Here is a 17,808-nt window from a genome sequence, read left to right as displayed (position 1 = left end):
ATGCATGTTGTCAATAAGGGCCAAAAAAACAGGCTGCCACCAGGCGGCTGCCACACTGAACTGCTCCTGTTCCTAGAATAAATCAAGCTGTCATAGCCCCTCCCTCTTCTTCCTGCTTTCAAGCCATTCCCCTCAGTCCACGTTCTCTCCACGTACACATGGGTGTAACTAACATGCTGTGTTATCCGGAAGTACATTTATTAGACTTTAGTCATCAGGTGAAATGGCGCAACGAGGAGTTCAGCTGGACCAGGAAAAACTCTGCTGTTCGATCTGTCTGGATCTACTGAAGGATCCAGTTGCTGTTCCCTGTGGACACAGCTTCTGTATGAACTGTATTAAGAGCTACTGGGAAGAAGATGATCAGAAGAAAGTCTACAGCTGTCCTCAGTGCAGACAGACCTTCCAACCGAGGCCTGCCCTGGTGAAGAACACCATGTTAGCAGATTTAGCGGAGGAGCTGAAGAAGACTGGACTCCGAGCTGCTCCAGCTGATCACTGCTATGCCGGACCTGAAGATGTGGCCTGTGATGTCTGCACTGGGAGAAAACTTAAAGCTGTCAAGTCCTGTCTACAGTGTCTGGTCTCTTACTGTGAGCAGCACCTCCAGCCTCACTATGAAGCCCCTGCCTTTGAAAAACACAAGCTGGTTGACCCCTCCAAGAAGCTTCAGGACAACATCTGCGCTCGTCACAGCGAGGTAATGAAGATTTTCTGCCGCACTGATCAGCAGTGTATCTGTTATCTCTGCTCCATGGATGAACATAAAGGCCATGACACAGTTTCAGTTGCAGCAGAAATGACTGCGAAGCAGAAAGAGCTCGAGGTGAGTCGACAAAACATCCAGCAGAGAATCCAGGACAGAGAGAAAGAAGTGAAGCTGCTTCAGCAGGAGGTGGAGGCTGTCAACGGCTCTGCTGATAAAGCAGTGAGAGACAGCGAGAAGATCTTTACAGACATGAAGCAGCAGATCAGATCTCGTCAGAAGACTGAAGTGACTCACATCAACAAGCTTCAGGAGAAGGTGGAGCAGGAGATCACTGACCTGAGGAGGAAAGACGCTGACCTGGAGCAGCTCTTACACCTCGAGGATCATACCCAGTTTCTGAACAATTACACCTTGCTGCCGCGTCTAAGTGAAGCTTCAGACTCACCCAGCATCAATATATGTTCTCTGTCTTACACTGAGGATGCCACAGCAACTGTGTCGGAGGTCAGAGATAAACTACAGGACATTCTGAGTGAAGAATGGACCAAAACCTCACTGACAGAGACTGAAGGAGATGTTTCACTACCACAGTCAGAGCCAAAGACAAGAAGTGAATTCTTACAATACTCATGTCAAATCACACTGGATCCAAATACAGCACATGCTTGTCTGTCTTTTAAAAGAAGCACAGCGTACCATGGCAGTCATCATTTATGCAATCAAGAATCTTGCAGACACCCAGACAGATTTATTAGCTGGTGTCAGGTTTTGTATAGAGAAAGCCTGAGTGGGCGTCACTACTGGGAGGTGGAGTGGAGTGGGCGTGGAGTTTTTGTAGCAGTGGCATACAAGGATATTAGCAGAGAAGGAAGAGAAAGTGTATTTGGGAACAATGTAAAGTCTTGGGCCTTACAGTGTTTCAACAATGGTTATGAATTCAGACATAACAGCATCAGAACCTCCGTCTCAGGTCCTCAGTCCTCCAAAATAGGAGTGTACCTGGATCATCCTGCAGGTATTCTGTCCTTCTACAGCGTCTCTGACACCATGACTCTCCTCCACAGGGTCCAGACCACTTTTAGTCGCCCACTCTGTCCTGGACTTAGTTTGTTTTACCATTCTGATCGCGCTGAAATCTGTAAAGCTTTAAACATAGAAGACTGAAAACGACGGAGACAGAGACACTTATTCAGAGGTTTTGTATACAGTGCTCTTTCTCTTGTGGTGACCACTGCTCACAGTAGCTGGTGAGTTTTCATCTCCTTTCATCTATAAAAATGTTATTGTTAATTATTCTTTAAAGTAAAATGTTTGTATAATATGTAAACAGTTGGAAAAATGAAGATCTTAATATAGATGGGTTAGAAAATAGGCTGAAAAATGCGCAAGGAATAATAATGCAAGAAATACACATTCATTATTTTATAAATTTGTGTAACTTTTTATGTTTTTTCCTGTAAATGATGGTTTGTTGTGAGAGACCTGTGATATTTGAAGGACAGCACAGCAGAACAGGATTTTAAAACCATGTCTTTGTGATAAATGACATAATGAATATGTACAGCATGTTTAAATGGACTGCTTTGACTTGTCAGATTATTAAGCACTTGCATGTTGTAATGATGTGCCTGTTGTGATTATTCAGCCTGTAACCTGTTGTGTATGTTTGTTTTCAGTTCTTTCTTTCTGTTGCATGCCTAAATGGTGTGGCACCAAGTCTTCACTTTTTTATAGGGGGCAACCATCACTAGGGGTGTCGCGTTTTAATACATAGAATAGTGAATAAATATTAAAACTTTCTCTGAGTCAATCAATATTTGTTTTTTATTTGGATTTCTCACACATCATATAGCCTACATATTAAACATAATCATCTTCCACCCTGATTTTTGTTGTAGTTCTATATATTATTGTCTCAAATTCTACGCTTCTTTGTACACCGTCCTTCGTAATTTGTTTTGTGTATTTATTCATTTTATTTTGCTAAAGGGGCACTATGTAGTTTTGAGGAAGAAATTTGTATCACAAGAGAAAGATCTTCATTGACTGTTTTGTTTATACCTCAACAAACTAAATAAACAAACTCTCTTCATTTTCACGACTGAATAAACACAATATCATACTAATTTTACTTTGTTTATATGTGGCGGACCCTGCCACCTTTCCAGCTTCAAACAGTGACCTTATTTTCCTTTAAGGACAGCTTGTTCATTCAGTTATGGAAAAAGTAAATATTTCTGAGTTTGTATCATTACCTCATTAATATTTGAATTTCTTCTCTAAAACTACATAGTGCTACATTACAAGATGTATTGTACGTGCTGACTGGCGTGAATGGGGATTTGTTTTTTAATTGACCAACCAGTGAATTGATAAGGAAAACTGCCAATCGGATTTCCTGTGTTGGAAGTGACGTTTCCACGCTGGCCAATCAGCGCTGGTGAACTGCAACTACCGCTTCCTCCTCCTCCTCCGTCGGTCCTTGAGATTACAGCGAGCAGCGGCAGGCTGATGTAAGGTTGCACCTCCGCAGCGGAGCAGACACCACCGGCAGTCTCTTCTGGGGTTTCATTACAACACGGTTATTTAGTTGGACTGGCGCAACACCTGGACTGACATGGCGACGGAGATAGCAAAAGGTGTGGAACAAGTCTCAGTGGGTAAGAGAAGATATTAGCCTAGCCTAAGCTAGTGAGCTAGCTCCCAGAGACATGTGTGTCTTGCGGATTGCATCAGTTGCTGTGATATTAGCAGTTAGCGTGCTAGCTAACGCTGGTATCTGTTTCCGTAGGTGTCTGGTTCGGTGTCCATTCACACGGAACATATTTGCACAGTCACTGAATGTATGTGCTGCTGCCGAATGATCGACAGACATTGATAAAAACTATGAGGACGATGGAGGCTAATATTTAGCCATGACAGCTGTCAGTCTACAATGCAGCAGCTAAGGGGCTGCGTCAGTCACCTAGCTAACCCAGCGTATGAAGCCGACCTCGCTGTGTAATTTTACTGTATTTTAAGGCAACAGACGTAAATGTAACATATTTCACTAATATGTGAGCCGTTATAAATACTGCATGTGCTTTCACTTTCATCTCCCTGCGTCACATTACACGCAGGGTCAAAATAGTCTGGTGTCTGTGTCCCAAGCAAAACGTCCAAGGGTGATGAGCATCAGTCCTTAAAAAAACGGAGAAACAATAAGTCTAGAGACATCTTCTAAAATGTAGAAAAGGCTTCCATAATGCTCTGATTTTCCTGTTTTTTGGGGGGAAATATGAGATGCCAATTGTGCTTTCAGTGAAAGCACACTGAAAGTGAAACAGTGAAAACACTGTATCAGAATGATAATGTCGCCATCCATAAAGAAATCATTATCCCAGTTTGGAGTGAGTGACCTTAACGCAGCCCTGGCATCAACCCCATCCAACACTTTGGAGGAACTGGAACACCTGCTGTGAGCTACACACCTCACTGATGCTCCTATGGGCTGAGGCTGTTGTAGCAGCACAGTTAACATCACATTTGGTTGGAATGTTCACATTGTCCATAAACTGTTTGACGAAGGCTCGGCTTAACTAGATGTCCAATAATCGTGAAAAATGCTCATCACAGTTTCCCAGAGCCCAAAGTGATGTGTTCAGATTGCCTCTTATGTTCAACTACATGTCCGAAACCTTGTGGACCTAAAGACCCTATCATACATGACAAAGCAAAGCGGCAAATCCAACAATTAAGAAGCTAGAACAAGCAAATGTTTGACAAATGTGCTTGAAAAATTACTGATTGGTTTGAAATATTTGGCTCTACCTGTAAACCAAAACTGGAGGCTTCAAACCTCCCCGCAGAATCCTATTCTGTATGTCAATAGCACTACATTCATATTATCTGTCTGTGTCCAGTCTGGGGATGCTGCAGATGAGTAGGCACTTTAAAATGTGTGTTTCAATCTTGCTTCAGGAGGCAAAAGTTCAGAATGTGACTCATCATCAGGCAGTCCCTTCTCTTTCACTTATCTTGCCAATTCGTGCGTTGGAAGGGGGGGGTCAGTGTACACTATTCTTGACTTGATGCTGTAAAGAAAGAGAAAAACAAGGAGAGCATTCCCATTTAATTATTTAATATTGCCACACGGACGTTTTGGGCAAGACACCCATCCTCAGTGTGTCTTCTGGCAAATTCCCAATCAATCTACACAGGTGTGTTAATTTTAGGTTACCACAATCAGCTCAACATGTACATCCCAATAGGGAGAGTTCCACTGATAATCAGTCACTCGCTGCGGTCGCAGAACACATGCTATGAAAAGCCAAAACCATCAATATGTCACTCTCTCACTACCGACTAACCGAACCTCAAGCTCAAGGTCTCCTACTGAATACGTAAATCTGTGATCTTTCCTAAAACAGCTTGATGCTGTAGTTTGTAGCAAATGTTCATACAGGAGTAAATGATAAAAGCCCAGGGTTCCCACCGGTACTCTCCATGACTGAGAGGGAGTGCTGCTGTGTCTCACTCTGCCTCTGTTTCACAGGTGAGCTGTATGTGTCGGACAAATGTGGCAGCGACCAGGACGGAGACGGCACGGAGCAAAAACCCTTCAAAACTCCTCTCAAGGTGAACCATCATGTGGCTTTAAGTACTTCTGTTGTTTAGTTCAATTGTATCCAGGCACGTGCTCTTTAAAATGCTTCATGCAACAGGATTTATTCTTCTCTCAAACAAACGAAAACAAAAAAGTGCCACACTGGCACATTGTATGTTGGGAAGCTGTAGGGCAGTCTGTTATGTGTTTGTATGTGTGTGTTGGGGAGCAATAAGGGGGAGTGGTTTAGAAATAATAGAAATGGCTGAAGGGGAAATAAGAGGGAGATAAATAATGAATGAATGAATGATAATAAATAAATTAAATTAAATATATTAAATAAAATAAAGTGGGGAGTGAAATGCGGAAGGGAAAAGGAGGGTAAGGGAAGACAGACAAAAGGAAATGTTTAAAAAGGAAATTACTTGGTTGAGTCTTGGTGGAGTTTTTTTAATTTATTTTTTTATTGATCCACTGTTTGATCCAGTTGCACTGATACGTCTATCAGCATCTCATTGTGTTTATGAACTAATCCTCACAGGCTCTGATGTTTGCTGGGAAGGAGCCATTCCCAACAATTTATGTAGAATCACAGAAGGAGGGAGAGGTTGGTATGATTTCTCATTCCTTTATTTGTCACTTGAGTTATTTTTCACATCTCCCTGCTACGTGCACACAAAAAAGTGGATGTGGAGAATTGTTACACACCGAGTTTGATACAGTAGACAAACAAGAGATCACCTGGATTAAACCTCAAAACACGTGATACACTTTTTCTGGATGGCCAATTTGAAACTGACCCCTTTTAAATGTTCCTCTTATTTGATGTTAATTAATTAGATATTTCGTAGTATTTTCATTTTTGTGTTTCTCATCTTTCATTTCTCAGCGATGGGCAGTGATCTCTAAGACGCAGATGAAGAATGCAAAGAAGGCCTTCAACCGTGAGCAGATAAAGAACGATGCCAAAGACAAGAAGGAGGTGTGTGTTGTACCATTCTCTTCACTTCAGCTCCTGTTAGAAACAACATAACACAGATAGTTTGGTTTTTGCCTTACTTAATGTTTTGTCCTGTTTTGTCCCCTCTATATACAGTTTCACATTGTGTTGTTCTAGTTGAGCTTTAATTCATACATCTATATGACCAGTAGGCATGTAACATGTTTGCTCCATGTTTGCTGTACAGGCTGAGGACACTGAGAGGAGAGAGAAGAACCTTGAAGAAGCCAAGAAGATCGTCATTGAGAAGGATCCCAGCCTGCCTGAGCCCGAAACGGTTGGTGTTTCACAGTTTATGTTGTTTCTGCTACTAATTCTTCCTTATAAACTCACTGGATGTTGGTGCAGATAACCACTATAACTTTTCATATAATATATACAATATATCATGTCAATAGATGGTTTATATTACGCTGTAACACATGTGGTTTACATTTAAGTGTTTAGGGTACTCCACATACATAAAAAGCATTTGTAACTGGTGTATAAATAGTTAATGAATGCTTCATAACACAAAACATAGTTTAGAAATGTTCTCATAACTCACTGATGTAATCACTGTACAATATTACAACTATGCTACATTGTCATTTAACACGTTACTGACACATTAATTCATCATAAGGGCTAGCCTAGTTCTGGAGGTAATAAAATCCTTCTATTAGCTTCCTTAATGCTCAGTAATGAACATGATACATCTTGTGTTTTAAATCAGCACAAAACACAAGCTGTCTAAAATTGGCCCTTTTTTTCTAAATGAAGAACTGTCTGAACAAACATTACACATCTGGCCAGAGTCGATGCCAACTATCAGTACTTGACATTTGTTTATTATCTGTGCAACAAGCATATTTTTGCAGTCCCAAATTAAAAGGACCCAACCTTAAAAACAGTTCTACCTGTTATGATGCTAATGACCTAAAGATGAGTGTTGACTGTGTTTTGCAGGTTAAAATCCATCAGCTGGAGGCCAAGAGAGGTCAGAGAGTCAAAGTGTTTGGATGGGTTCATCGCCTCAGGAGACAGGGTGAGGAGCCTCATACATGGAAATAAAAATACATCCACGTGTCTCACTTGTAGTTGGTCATAAGAATTTTCTTTTTTAAATGAATCCAAAGCAGACTTTGAAACAGTTTTTGTGGCAACAATTCATTTCAATATATATCTTTTGAACTTGATTGACACTAACTTTCCTCCTCTGTATTTTCTTGCCGCCTACAGGGAAGAACCTGATGTTCATTGTGCTGAGAGATGGAACTGGTTTCCTCCAGAGTGTCCTGTCTGATAAACTGGTACAGCGTAATAACTTTGCATTTGACACTTTATACAGGTTTGCACGTTTGGCTGGGCAAAACAAGTTTTTAATTTCCAGTTTTTGGACAACGCAACCATTGCAAAGCTACTCTGTCAGTAATTTTATGCTGGAATGGAATAAACTTTTGAATGAGAAATGTGAAACAATAAAATTCAACCCAAGAAAATCAACAACAAAAAGTAGAAAGTCCCTGCCACACTTTTCATCTGACAGAGCCTTCAATACTTCTATAATCTTAGAAGCTTGAGTTAAATTATTTAAGCTTAAATGTTTATTATGGTTATGATATAAAGCTTCATGTTGACTGTCATACTGTATTCTTCTTGCCGATGCTAACTAACACTGACTTGTTTTCTTTCTCATCTTCAGTGCCAATGCTACAACGGGTTGGTGTTGTCCACAGAGAGTACTGTAGCTCTGTATGGAACAGTCACTCCAGTTCCTGAGGGGAAACAGGTAAACACACCTGCTGCACGCTAGTAAAACCTGCAGTACATGTTCAGGAAATCACACAACGCACTCACATGAACTGTAGTAACCTGTTCACTGTGAGATACACATACAGCAGCTCAGTAACCTGATGTTTGTAAATGCACTTTAACAAGTTATGATACTTGTTTAACTTCAACGTGATACTAGTTTTTACTAACAGGGCAAATCTGCCTGAATGTTACAGTCTAATGTTCAGCTGTAGAAAGTGATTTCTCTAAATAACTGGCGACAAAAGTGGCAGTTTCATGGGATGTAATTAAGGATGGGATTGTAATTAGTGAATGTAATGATCTCTTTTTTCATCCCAATACACTTCTGTCACAAGTCTTTGTCCTGCACACACTCACATAAAAAAAAAGGTTGATTAGAAACCAGCACTCTCCAAGAGAAAAATTAGGTTTCTCCACTCCCCTACCACAAAAATGGGTGTATATTAATAAGAATTGTACAGAGGCAACTGATCACAAAACTGACAATTCAGAATGTATCCTGATTTTGAGTCACGACGGGGTCATTTTTTAGATCAGCAAAAAAACAAAATGGAGCAAATATAACTTTGCGTTCCATTAGGACAGAACTTCAAAAGGGATTTGTGGAGTTAAAATGCGTAAAAATTCTCCAAGTCTAAACTTTGTGTATATAAGAGTTTTTACTGTACTCCGACTGAACCACACCTTCTAAAAATTGAAGATATTAAGTGGTGATCTATGAGCTGTGTCACACTTGTGACAGGTTAGCTCTCTGGTAGCCTGTAAACTAAGCTAACACAGGATTGGTTTCTCCATGTTTTGGCTAACATAGCACAGCAGCTGTGCTCACTGACAGGTTATGCTACTGCTACTTAACACTACTATTCTTCCAGTGCATGCGTTGGAAATGGACTTGAGTGACAGCCACTAAAACACAGCACATTTAAGATACAGTTAAGAAGAATATGTCCTCACCACAAAAACACTGAGTCATCCCAACAAGCTTCACTGGCAGCTCTCAGATGTAGCGCACAGGTTTAACTGTGGTACAAAGTGTAAATTGCATCTCAGCATCCAGATTCAGGGAATTATGACTTTAAACAGTAACAGCACAAGTAAAACTGTATTTTAACCTATAATGGTTCAATTTTTTGCAATTAATCTACGAGTCACATGCAAGCCAAACAGTATGGGGAGGAATTATTACATTCTGTCACACCACTAGAAAATTGATTTGTGCAACAAAGCAAGCTAATTGAAGACGTCATAATTTTGATTGGCGTTTTCAACTTTATTGTAACTTAGTCAGAAAATAAGGTAAACAGACGATTTACCGTTAAATCGAAAAGATTAATTGATAATGAAAGATCATTTGTTGCAGCCCTAAATTGAACCACAACTTAGGAGATGGACTTGGATCTTGTTCCTGTTAAGATCTAACAGTTATATATCCAGAATGCTTGGCTGCGCTATAAAATCGTGTGGAAGGTCTTCAGTGGGCTCTCGTCTTCCTCTCCCAGGCGCCTGGAGGCCATGAGCTGCACTGTGACTTCTGGGAGCTGATTGGCTTGGCTCCGGCGGGCGGGGCCGACAACCTGCTGAATGAAGAGTCAGATGTGGATGTCCAGCTGAACAACCGACACATGCTGATCAGAGGAGAGAACGTCTCCAAGATCCTCAGGGTCCGATCCACCGTCACACAGTGCTTCAGGGACCACTTCTTCAGCCGTGGATACTATGAGGTGAAGCACGCAACCTGAATGCCTTTTTCATGTTCAGTTTACTTTTAAATGTGTGGTTTTTTACTTTTAATGGAAGAAAAACGTTTATTAGGGTTGCATTCTGATGCCAGGGGTCCTGTTGGATTCAGTTCCAGGTTGATAAAATAAGCAGATTTGTAAAGCTCCAAGGCTTATTCATTTCCTTTTTTTTATCACATTCGCCTAACTGCTCTTTATTTATCAGAAGGAGCCATCTTTAAAACATTCAGTTGAAATGAGGAATGTTCCACGGATATACACATTATATCAGCTGCAGCCAGGGCTTGAATTGAAATAAAAGAAGGTGCCAGGTTGCTTAAAGCTGAAGTGTTGATCTTCACTTCAATAAAGAAACACAAGCTGAAGAACCCCTTTACCTATTACTGAATTCTAAATGTGTCCTAAAATCATGTTGTTGCATCAGTGCAGGGTTAACCACAGGCAGCAAGCCCAGTGGCTTTTTTTCTCTTGTTCAGCTTCTTAGTTTGAGCTGGGACCATATCTAATCTGCAAATGTCTGCGTGTAGCCTGGGGTTTGTAGTCTTTAGCTGATTGTCTTATCTCATATCCTTTGAATTAGTGAACAGCAGGATTTGGCTTTAGTAGCATATTATCAAATTTAAATGCAGTGCCAAATCTTATCAAATCCAAATCCATTCAAACCCCTTATTGGCTATGTACAGACTTAGTAGTATGTAGACTTATCTTAAAGTTGTAACCATTAAAGCTGTTGTTTAGTGATTTGTTTTTATTAAAAATAAAATAATTAAATAAATAGCTCTATATTCCAAAAGTAATCACTGTTATAGACTGTGTCAACACTTGAGCAGCTGCTCTGTCTAAATTCAACTGAAGAAGAAGCTGGTGTGTCTGTTTGTCAGCCAAACAAACTCACATCATTTTAATTAATAAGTCAGTCATTAATAGTTTCAGCTGCAATCTGATTTCATGCTATTCACGGTGTGAGAATTTTTTTTCCATAGGAGGGCACAGAAATGAGGGTTGGTTAACTTAGTGAGGAGTTGAAGAGCTGAAGGTGTACCAAAGAGTTAATGAGAATCCTGCTACTTGATTGTTTCGTATGTTGATCTGTGGAAATCAAGAGAGGGGACAAAAGACCGCTCTTTGTTTATTTGTTTGTTTGTTTGTTTTCTGTCTGCAGATCACTCCTCCAACCCTGGTGCAGACTCAGGTGGAGGGCGGCTCCACACTGTTTAACTTCAACTACTTTGGCGAACAGGCGTACTTGACGCAGTCCTCCCAGCTCTACCTGGAGACCTGCATACCTGCCCTTGGTGACACCTTCTGTATTGCCCAGTCATACCGAGCCGAGCAGTCCCGCACCCGCAGACACCTGTCTGAGTGAGTATGATGTTCAACACCTACGTTAGTAGTCCTTGTGTAGGGACTGACAAACATGGAGGAAGACTGATAAACACTGATTCAACTGTTAATTGTGGTAACCGTTTATGATATTGGTCAGTAAAGTTAGAAAGACATAGGACTGCAGAGTACAGTAAATCTATGGAAAATGGAAAATATGAATTACATTTCAACTGGGCTTGTAAGCCTCCTGCATTTTGATTATTTACTTATTTTCTGTATTCAGGTACACTCACATCGAGGCCGAGTGTCCCTTCATGTCCTTTGAGGATCTGCTGAACAGACTGGAGGATCTGGTGTGTGACGTGGTGGACCGAGTGCTCAAATCCCCTGCTGCTGAGCTGCTCTACGACATCAACCCCGTACGTCACATATCTTGGGATATATGTGTGTGTTCAAACTATAATGTTCACACAGTTTGAATCCTAATTAACAGTTAATCACTCCTTTTGCTGGTGTTTTTTCTCCCAGAACTTCAAACCCCCCAAGAGGCCGTTCAAGAGGATGAACTACACTGAAGCCATTGAGTGGCTCAAAGAGCATGACATCAAGAAGGACGACGGCACCTTCTACGAGTTTGGAGAGGTGATTATTTAACATGACAACACATCCCCATTTAAAATATCCAAAACACACATTATTCTCTAAATGAGTTATTGTCTACAGACAATCACGACACAGAGCCAAGAGTTCACTTTATATCAGCAGCCATCTTGTAAGAGTTGTTAGTTTGTGACTAGTTGTGATGCAAGTAGTTAAAGAGCTGATAGTTGAGTCTCAGTCTGAAGTTTAGTTGTTTACTTTGTTGACCATCTGTGGAGTTGCAGGTCGTGAGGTCCTGTCAGTAAGAAAGGGCTCAGCTCCCCTGCAGTTTTTTGCACTCACCTGTAGGGGGTATGGCTGTCCTGACTATCAGCTGGAGATAAATCTGATGACTGTCAGAAACATTTGACCAACACTGACATCATGTTTTGAGCTGTGTTACAGAGCACAAGATGTTGGAACATAGATTTTGTAATTATTAGTCAGCTAATTGAATAGAGATTTGTCTCAGGTTTGAGTGTCATTAACATGAACAACTCCCAACACAAAACTTAATCTTGTAAATTTGGTTTCATGTCTTGACTTCATTGGGTGAAACTTTTCTGTTTTGACCTGTCTGTTGTCTGTCTCACTCTCAGGACATCCCCGAGGCTCCAGAAAGGTTGATGACAGACTCCATCAACGAGACCATCCTGCTCTGTCGCTTCCCTGCTGAGATCAAGTCTTTCTACATGCAGCGCTGTGACGATGACAAACGCCTCACTGAGTCGGTACGAACATCAGAGCTCACACTTGAATCAAGTTCAACTTTGGGCACAAAACGTAGAGGTCTCACCAAAATGTCTTTGAATAAAAAGTCATTTGCAAAAGCTGATGAATGCCATATGTTTTTCAGGTACCAGTAGTTGGTAAAGAACTAAATCATGATGGTGATGGTGGGGCAGAGGAAAAAGAATCTGATCCCCAGTTATGACTATTCATCCCGTCACTATCAAACGTCATAGCAGTCTATCAAATAGTTGTTAAAACAGCTCAATCAAAACCACGAATGTCTGCCTCATGGTGGTACCAGAGGAAAAGCCACAGCACCAAGTTTAATCCATTCAGCAGTTGTTTCTATATTTCAATCTGGACTGAAACATTGCCATATGTAAAGCCAGACGAGCTAATAAAAACAGCTCAAAGATATATAATTGATTTTTAAAAACTTCTTCATAATTTCCTTAAACAGCTGGTTGTTGTTGTCAATGAACATATCTGCTTTTAATAGTTTCTTGAAAACAAAAGAGCTCTATAGCTCAGAGGAATAAGATATATCAGGATTTGATACACACACAATACTTGTTAGTAGAATACATTCATTGTGGGTTTTGTTTTTTTTGTGGGATTTTAAGACCATAAGAAATATCTAAGATAATACTTGATGTGTCCCTCATATACCTAAACCTAAGATTATGCTCTGTCCATAAAATATCCAGAATAGAATGTTTAGTTTTTGTTAATCCAGCCTGCTCACTGATATAAAACTCTAATACAACCAGATGGAAGTATTAGTTGTGCAGCAACATCTGTTACACTTGACACATTCCCATTGGTGTTCGTGTACATAGCTCAAACCTAAATGAGACAGTAGACTTTAGAGCTGATGTTTGGACTTAAGACCGGAACTCAGAAACTAGGGGCTTCAAGTGATTAAAGACTTAAAGACAAAATTAAACCTGTGCAGGAAGCTGTCATGTTGTTTTCTATGTGATGAGCTGTCTGAATGTCTCATGATTGTTTCTGTGCTGCAGGTCGACGTGTTGATGCCAAACGTTGGTGAGATCGTCGGAGGCTCCATGCGTATCTGGGACTCTGAAGAGCTGCTGGAGGGGTACAAGAGGGAGGGCATCGACCCGACCCCCTACTACTGGTACACTGACCAGGTAACACACAACTTATTTTCTGTTTGACTTTATTTGCTCCTTGGCCCAGAAAGGAATAACAATAAAAATAATAAATAAAAAAAATGTAAGGCAAAACATCTTAAATAGACTTTTAAAGATTAAAAAACATGAAGCTTGATGTGGATGACATTAAAGTGTGTGTGTGTGTGTGTGTGTGTGTGTGTGTGTGTGTGTGTGTGTGTGTGTGTGTGTTTCAGAGGAAATATGGCACATGTCCTCATGGTGGTTATGGTCTGGGTCTGGAGCGTTTCCTCACCTGGCTGCTGAACCGACATCACATCCGAGACGTCTGCCTGTACCCACGATTCATCCAGCGCTGCCGACCCTGAACACTCTGACACACTGACCTGGCATGTGGCAGCGCTCAATTTGCCATAAAATGTGTTGCGACAATATTAAATGAAAAAGAATTCTGTATTCTGTCCCTTCAGCTTTTTTATTTTCTGTATCCGCCTCAATTCTGAAGAGTTAAAATCATAGTGTACCGTATGACTTGGAAGTCCCTCCTTTTATCCGCCTCACTGCCTTCTCCTGGTTTGTTCTGACTTGAAACCTGAATCTGATCCTTTGTGCATCCGTTCATGTGGCCTGATTATTTAACCAGTTATGAACACTGTCCTGTTACTGTCTGCAAGTCCTGGAAAAAATGGAAAACCTTCTCAAATGTGGTCCTGAATGCTGCTTGATAACAGCTATGTAAAATACAAAGAGATGTAGTTGCAGTGCTGATCATTTTTAATCATACATTTTAAGTTAATATTCCTGTGGAAAATTAGAAAAAGGAATAAACTGTAAGTTGAAACATTTTGGTAAACTGTCCACCAGCCATACGAGTTGTCCTGATATGTCAGCAGCTTTTCTTCAGTAATTGTTTATTTCTTAAAATGTAAGGACCATTTAAAAAACCTTAGAATCTTAGACAATCTTCCAACTGATGGCCACTCTGGTTGGTTTCTGCGTCACAGCTTAATTGGAAAATATAACGAAGTAGTCACATCCACTCTCAGATTTAGGTTAATGAGGTTCGGGAACCATATAGTTTGTCAAAATACATTGAATACCTGTTGTGCATTCACATTTTTCTCTGATGTGGAACAAAATGCTTTCAAATAAATGAGTCTGTGAGTCTTAATACAGTGAGCCTGTATAAAATGTCTTCTGGGGCCAAAAACCACAACCTTCAGACACTCTGTAGGTCAGAGTCACAGGAATAAAAAGAAGCGTGGACTAATCGGTGTGTCCCTCCTGCTCAGGAAGTCGGAAAACTATTAACTAACACGTTCAATTTGAATACAAAAACAGACTTTTTTCATGTTATTATGGCGTCTTTCTCACAAATAGTAGATCTGTTCTCATAATAATGTGATATGGTCTGTTTTCTTTCTTTCATGAATGCAGTGCTTCTGTATAAAACATCAAATGTCAGTGATGGTGACAGAACGTTTGTATCTGATGACCACAAAATGAATTCTCAGTCGATCAGTATGTGGACACAAATCCTATGCTTGTGACTTCATTTTGTTAGTTTTGATGTAAAGAAGCTAAAGTACATCCGAATCATGATTAATGCAGCACTGACACACACACACACACCATACTGGAAGACCACACTCCTCATTGTCTCTTAGTGGTTTGGTGATGGTTATACTGTCACTGGTTGGTTAAAACTCCAATCACAACAACAACAACCTCACCGCCCTGTGTACTTCTCATGCGTTTGAGAACATTTCACACTTTACCTGAAAGAACAAAGCTGGGTCTGGAAGTGAAACGTGGACAGCAGCCTGTCCATCAAATGATTGTGATTGGTGGTTTAGACATGCCTCCAGCTCTCACCATGTTTGTCTGCTCTGCCTCTTATGAAATATGACAATACTACTCAGTAACTGCACTTGAATAAAATGGGATTCAAACAGATGGTTGTATGAGGGTTTTTCTACATCCTTACGTTTCCTGTCTCTGAGTGATGGCTAATGACAAAACCTGTTGATCACCTGCTGAGGATTTTAATGTGTTTTTTCTTCTCATGACAAACCAAGTTCATTTATATAAGGCCTTTCAAACATAAAAGTATTTTAAGTGCTTTACAAAAGGCATCTAACATTAACATTTTAATTTAAAACACTAGAATGAAATGAAAAAAGAGATGATACGTTTAGTTCTAGTTATACCTGGTAGAAATATACCACCATAGCAAATACAATAATATACACTAAAGAGAAATGTACTTTCTTTACACTTTACACCAGGCACATCATACAATTGGAAACAAAAGACATGACTTTTAAAAAGGTGTCCTAGAGTATAGCTTAAGCCAAGTATACTTTCTTCACGATTACTATTAAAGCACTAAAGACACTAGGTTTAATAAAGATATACAAACACAACATAAAAAACTTGACCCAAGTGGAAAATAAAAACTAGTACATCTTAGAATAAACAATGTAATTGGTATGCTGAAATATATCGTTATGGGGCTCTGTGAACTTCTGTGTTCTGCTGGAAGCCGGTTGTTTATGTTAGTGGACTCTGGCACTGATAATGGCAGAAAAAGCTGACCTGAGTCCTTCACAAGGAAATCCACAGTCCAGCAGCATTAAACAAATAGTCCTCAGGCTTGTGTAGGCAACCGAGAGAGACGAGGGAGGTCTCTTTAATCATGTCACGTTACAATCTGCTCACATGTGACCAATAAAAAAGTCATAAACACATGTCAATTGCTAAAAATTGTTACATAAAGCCCCTTTAAATGAAGTGTAATTTAAAGTGAACTCTTAGATTTACTGTCAAAACATATCAAAAATGTTTAACTTGTGCACTATAACTAGTACATGTATTAACCCAGGCATATACAATTATTTAATTTAAATAGCAGACCACAAAGCAGTACACAAAAATATACCTTAAATGATGTTGTCTTGTAAGTGTGCTTTGTAAGAATGACATTATCTTACAAAAGAGTAGTGTCACATTATCACATAAGAAATTCTTATGTATGCACACCCTCATTATCAGCATCCCACACACGCAAATAACATTTTTTAATTTATTTTCACAGGGACGGCACACAATTAAAGTAACTGCACTGGAGTAAGCTAGCAGCTGATTTGATCTGTTGTCCCTGAACAGAACAGCAAATATACTGCCTGAACACAAAACTGACTGTGATAGCATGACATGAAAAGGAGAACTTCTCTACAAATACAAAGCAAAAGAAACCGTGTTGACACTGAAGCAACATTGTCTCTGCGGTGAAGACAGACAGACAGACAGAAACATGCTGGACTATGTTGAGACTTCCTTGTTTGGCCACAACCACGTGAATCATTCCTTGTTGCCTTTGTGCCTCATTCTGGCGACCTGTTTTTAGAAGGAAGAAGGAAGCAGTTTAACACTTCGGTTCTAGAAAAACTGGTCTGATTTAAAGGAAAGCTGAGCAGTTTGAAAACACCTTCCTTTGTTTCAAAAAAATCCATTCAAAGAAAAGTTTTCAAGGAAGACAAATGACTTCTCTTTTATAAGCTGCCTTGTGTCTGACTTAAACAGTCGCACAGATGGAATGAAGTCCTGACAGCGCTGCTTTTATCTTATTAAAGGGGCAATTTATATGATGTCACCACAATTACAGCTTTAACATTAAAAAATCAACCAACATTGTTAACAGGGTGTGAAGAAACATCAATGTTGATGTTATGTACGAGATGTGTGTGTTCTGTGATGTCTTTCCTGTCTCATAATACCACTGTGTACCACAGGAGTTGATAGTCTGATCGCCCCTGTAGGTTCGGTGGGGAGATGTAACAGTTCACTGCTTATATATATCGAATCAATAAGTCAGTGTGACTTCAGTAATGTTCTCAAATCTCATTCTCATAAAGCAGTTTGAATTCAAAGTTGCACATAGTGTTACTTAAAGTTCATCTGAAACCATGTTCCTTAGCACTTTGAATTCTTATCGAATCTAATCTGATTGCTCATCCTCCTTTAATGTATTCAGCTACTTGCTACTACTTACTTTTTTAAATTAGCTAGATTTGAGGGTAGAAGGTTGTACACACTGCAAGGCCAAAAGTATGTGGATATAGCCTACAGACTGTCCCTGTGGA

At 40.0% G+C, this 17,808-nt stretch overlaps 2 protein-coding genes across 3 annotated transcripts; both read left to right on the top strand.

Moving 5' to 3' along the window:
• Positions 1 to 223: 223 nt before the first annotated feature.
• On the top strand, positions 224 to 1,970 carry LOC141005687 (tripartite motif-containing protein 16-like). Its single transcript, XM_073477639.1, has one exon. The coding sequence runs from the start codon at positions 224 to 226 to the stop codon at positions 1,871 to 1,873; it is 1,650 nt and encodes a 549-aa protein (XP_073333740.1). The 3' UTR covers positions 1,874 to 1,970.
• Positions 1,971 to 3,170: 1,200 nt separating this feature from the next.
• On the top strand, positions 3,171 to 15,617 carry nars1 (asparaginyl-tRNA synthetase 1). Of its 2 annotated transcripts, none has more exons than XM_073477637.1 (15): positions 3,171 to 3,369; positions 5,244 to 5,326; positions 5,836 to 5,901; positions 6,184 to 6,276; positions 6,482 to 6,571; positions 7,243 to 7,321; positions 7,516 to 7,586; positions 7,979 to 8,065; positions 9,591 to 9,812; positions 10,993 to 11,192; positions 11,440 to 11,575; positions 11,685 to 11,798; positions 12,395 to 12,526; positions 13,550 to 13,681; positions 13,900 to 15,617. In XM_073477637.1, exons 1-15 carry the CDS (start codon positions 3,327 to 3,329, stop codon positions 14,029 to 14,031), a joined length of 1,680 nt encoding a protein of 559 aa, XP_073333738.1. In that variant the 5' UTR covers positions 3,171 to 3,326; the 3' UTR covers positions 14,032 to 15,617. The 2 variants fall into 2 exon arrangements, with proteins under 2 accessions (XP_073333738.1, XP_073333739.1); XM_073477638.1 differs by having other exon boundaries at positions 3,180 to 3,348.
• The last annotated feature ends 2,191 nt before the right edge of the window (positions 15,618 to 17,808 follow it).

This window comes from Pagrus major, chromosome 12 (assembly GCF_040436345.1).
Source record: "Pagrus major chromosome 12, Pma_NU_1.0".
Classification (NCBI taxonomy): Eukaryota; Metazoa; Chordata; class Actinopteri; order Spariformes; family Sparidae; genus Pagrus; species Pagrus major.
Note: the sequence above shows the minus strand (reverse complement) of the source record. Positions and strands in the feature narration are given on the sequence as shown.

Coding starts and splice junctions, on each gene's coding strand:
- LOC141005687 (XM_073477639.1), top strand. CDS start 224: ATGGCGCAACGAGGAGTTCAGCTGGACCAGGAAAAACTCTGCTGTTCG.
- nars1 (XM_073477637.1), top strand. CDS start 3,327: ATGGCGACGGAGATAGCAAAAGGTGTGGAACAAGTCTCAGTGG. Junction 7,587..7,978: donor GTGTCCTGTCTGATAAACTG/GTACAGCGTAAT, acceptor TCTCATCTTCAG/TGCCAATGCTACAACGGGTT. Junction 11,799..12,394: donor CCTTCTACGAGTTTGGAGAG/GTGATTATTTAA, acceptor TCTCACTCTCAG/GACATCCCCGAGGCTCCAGA.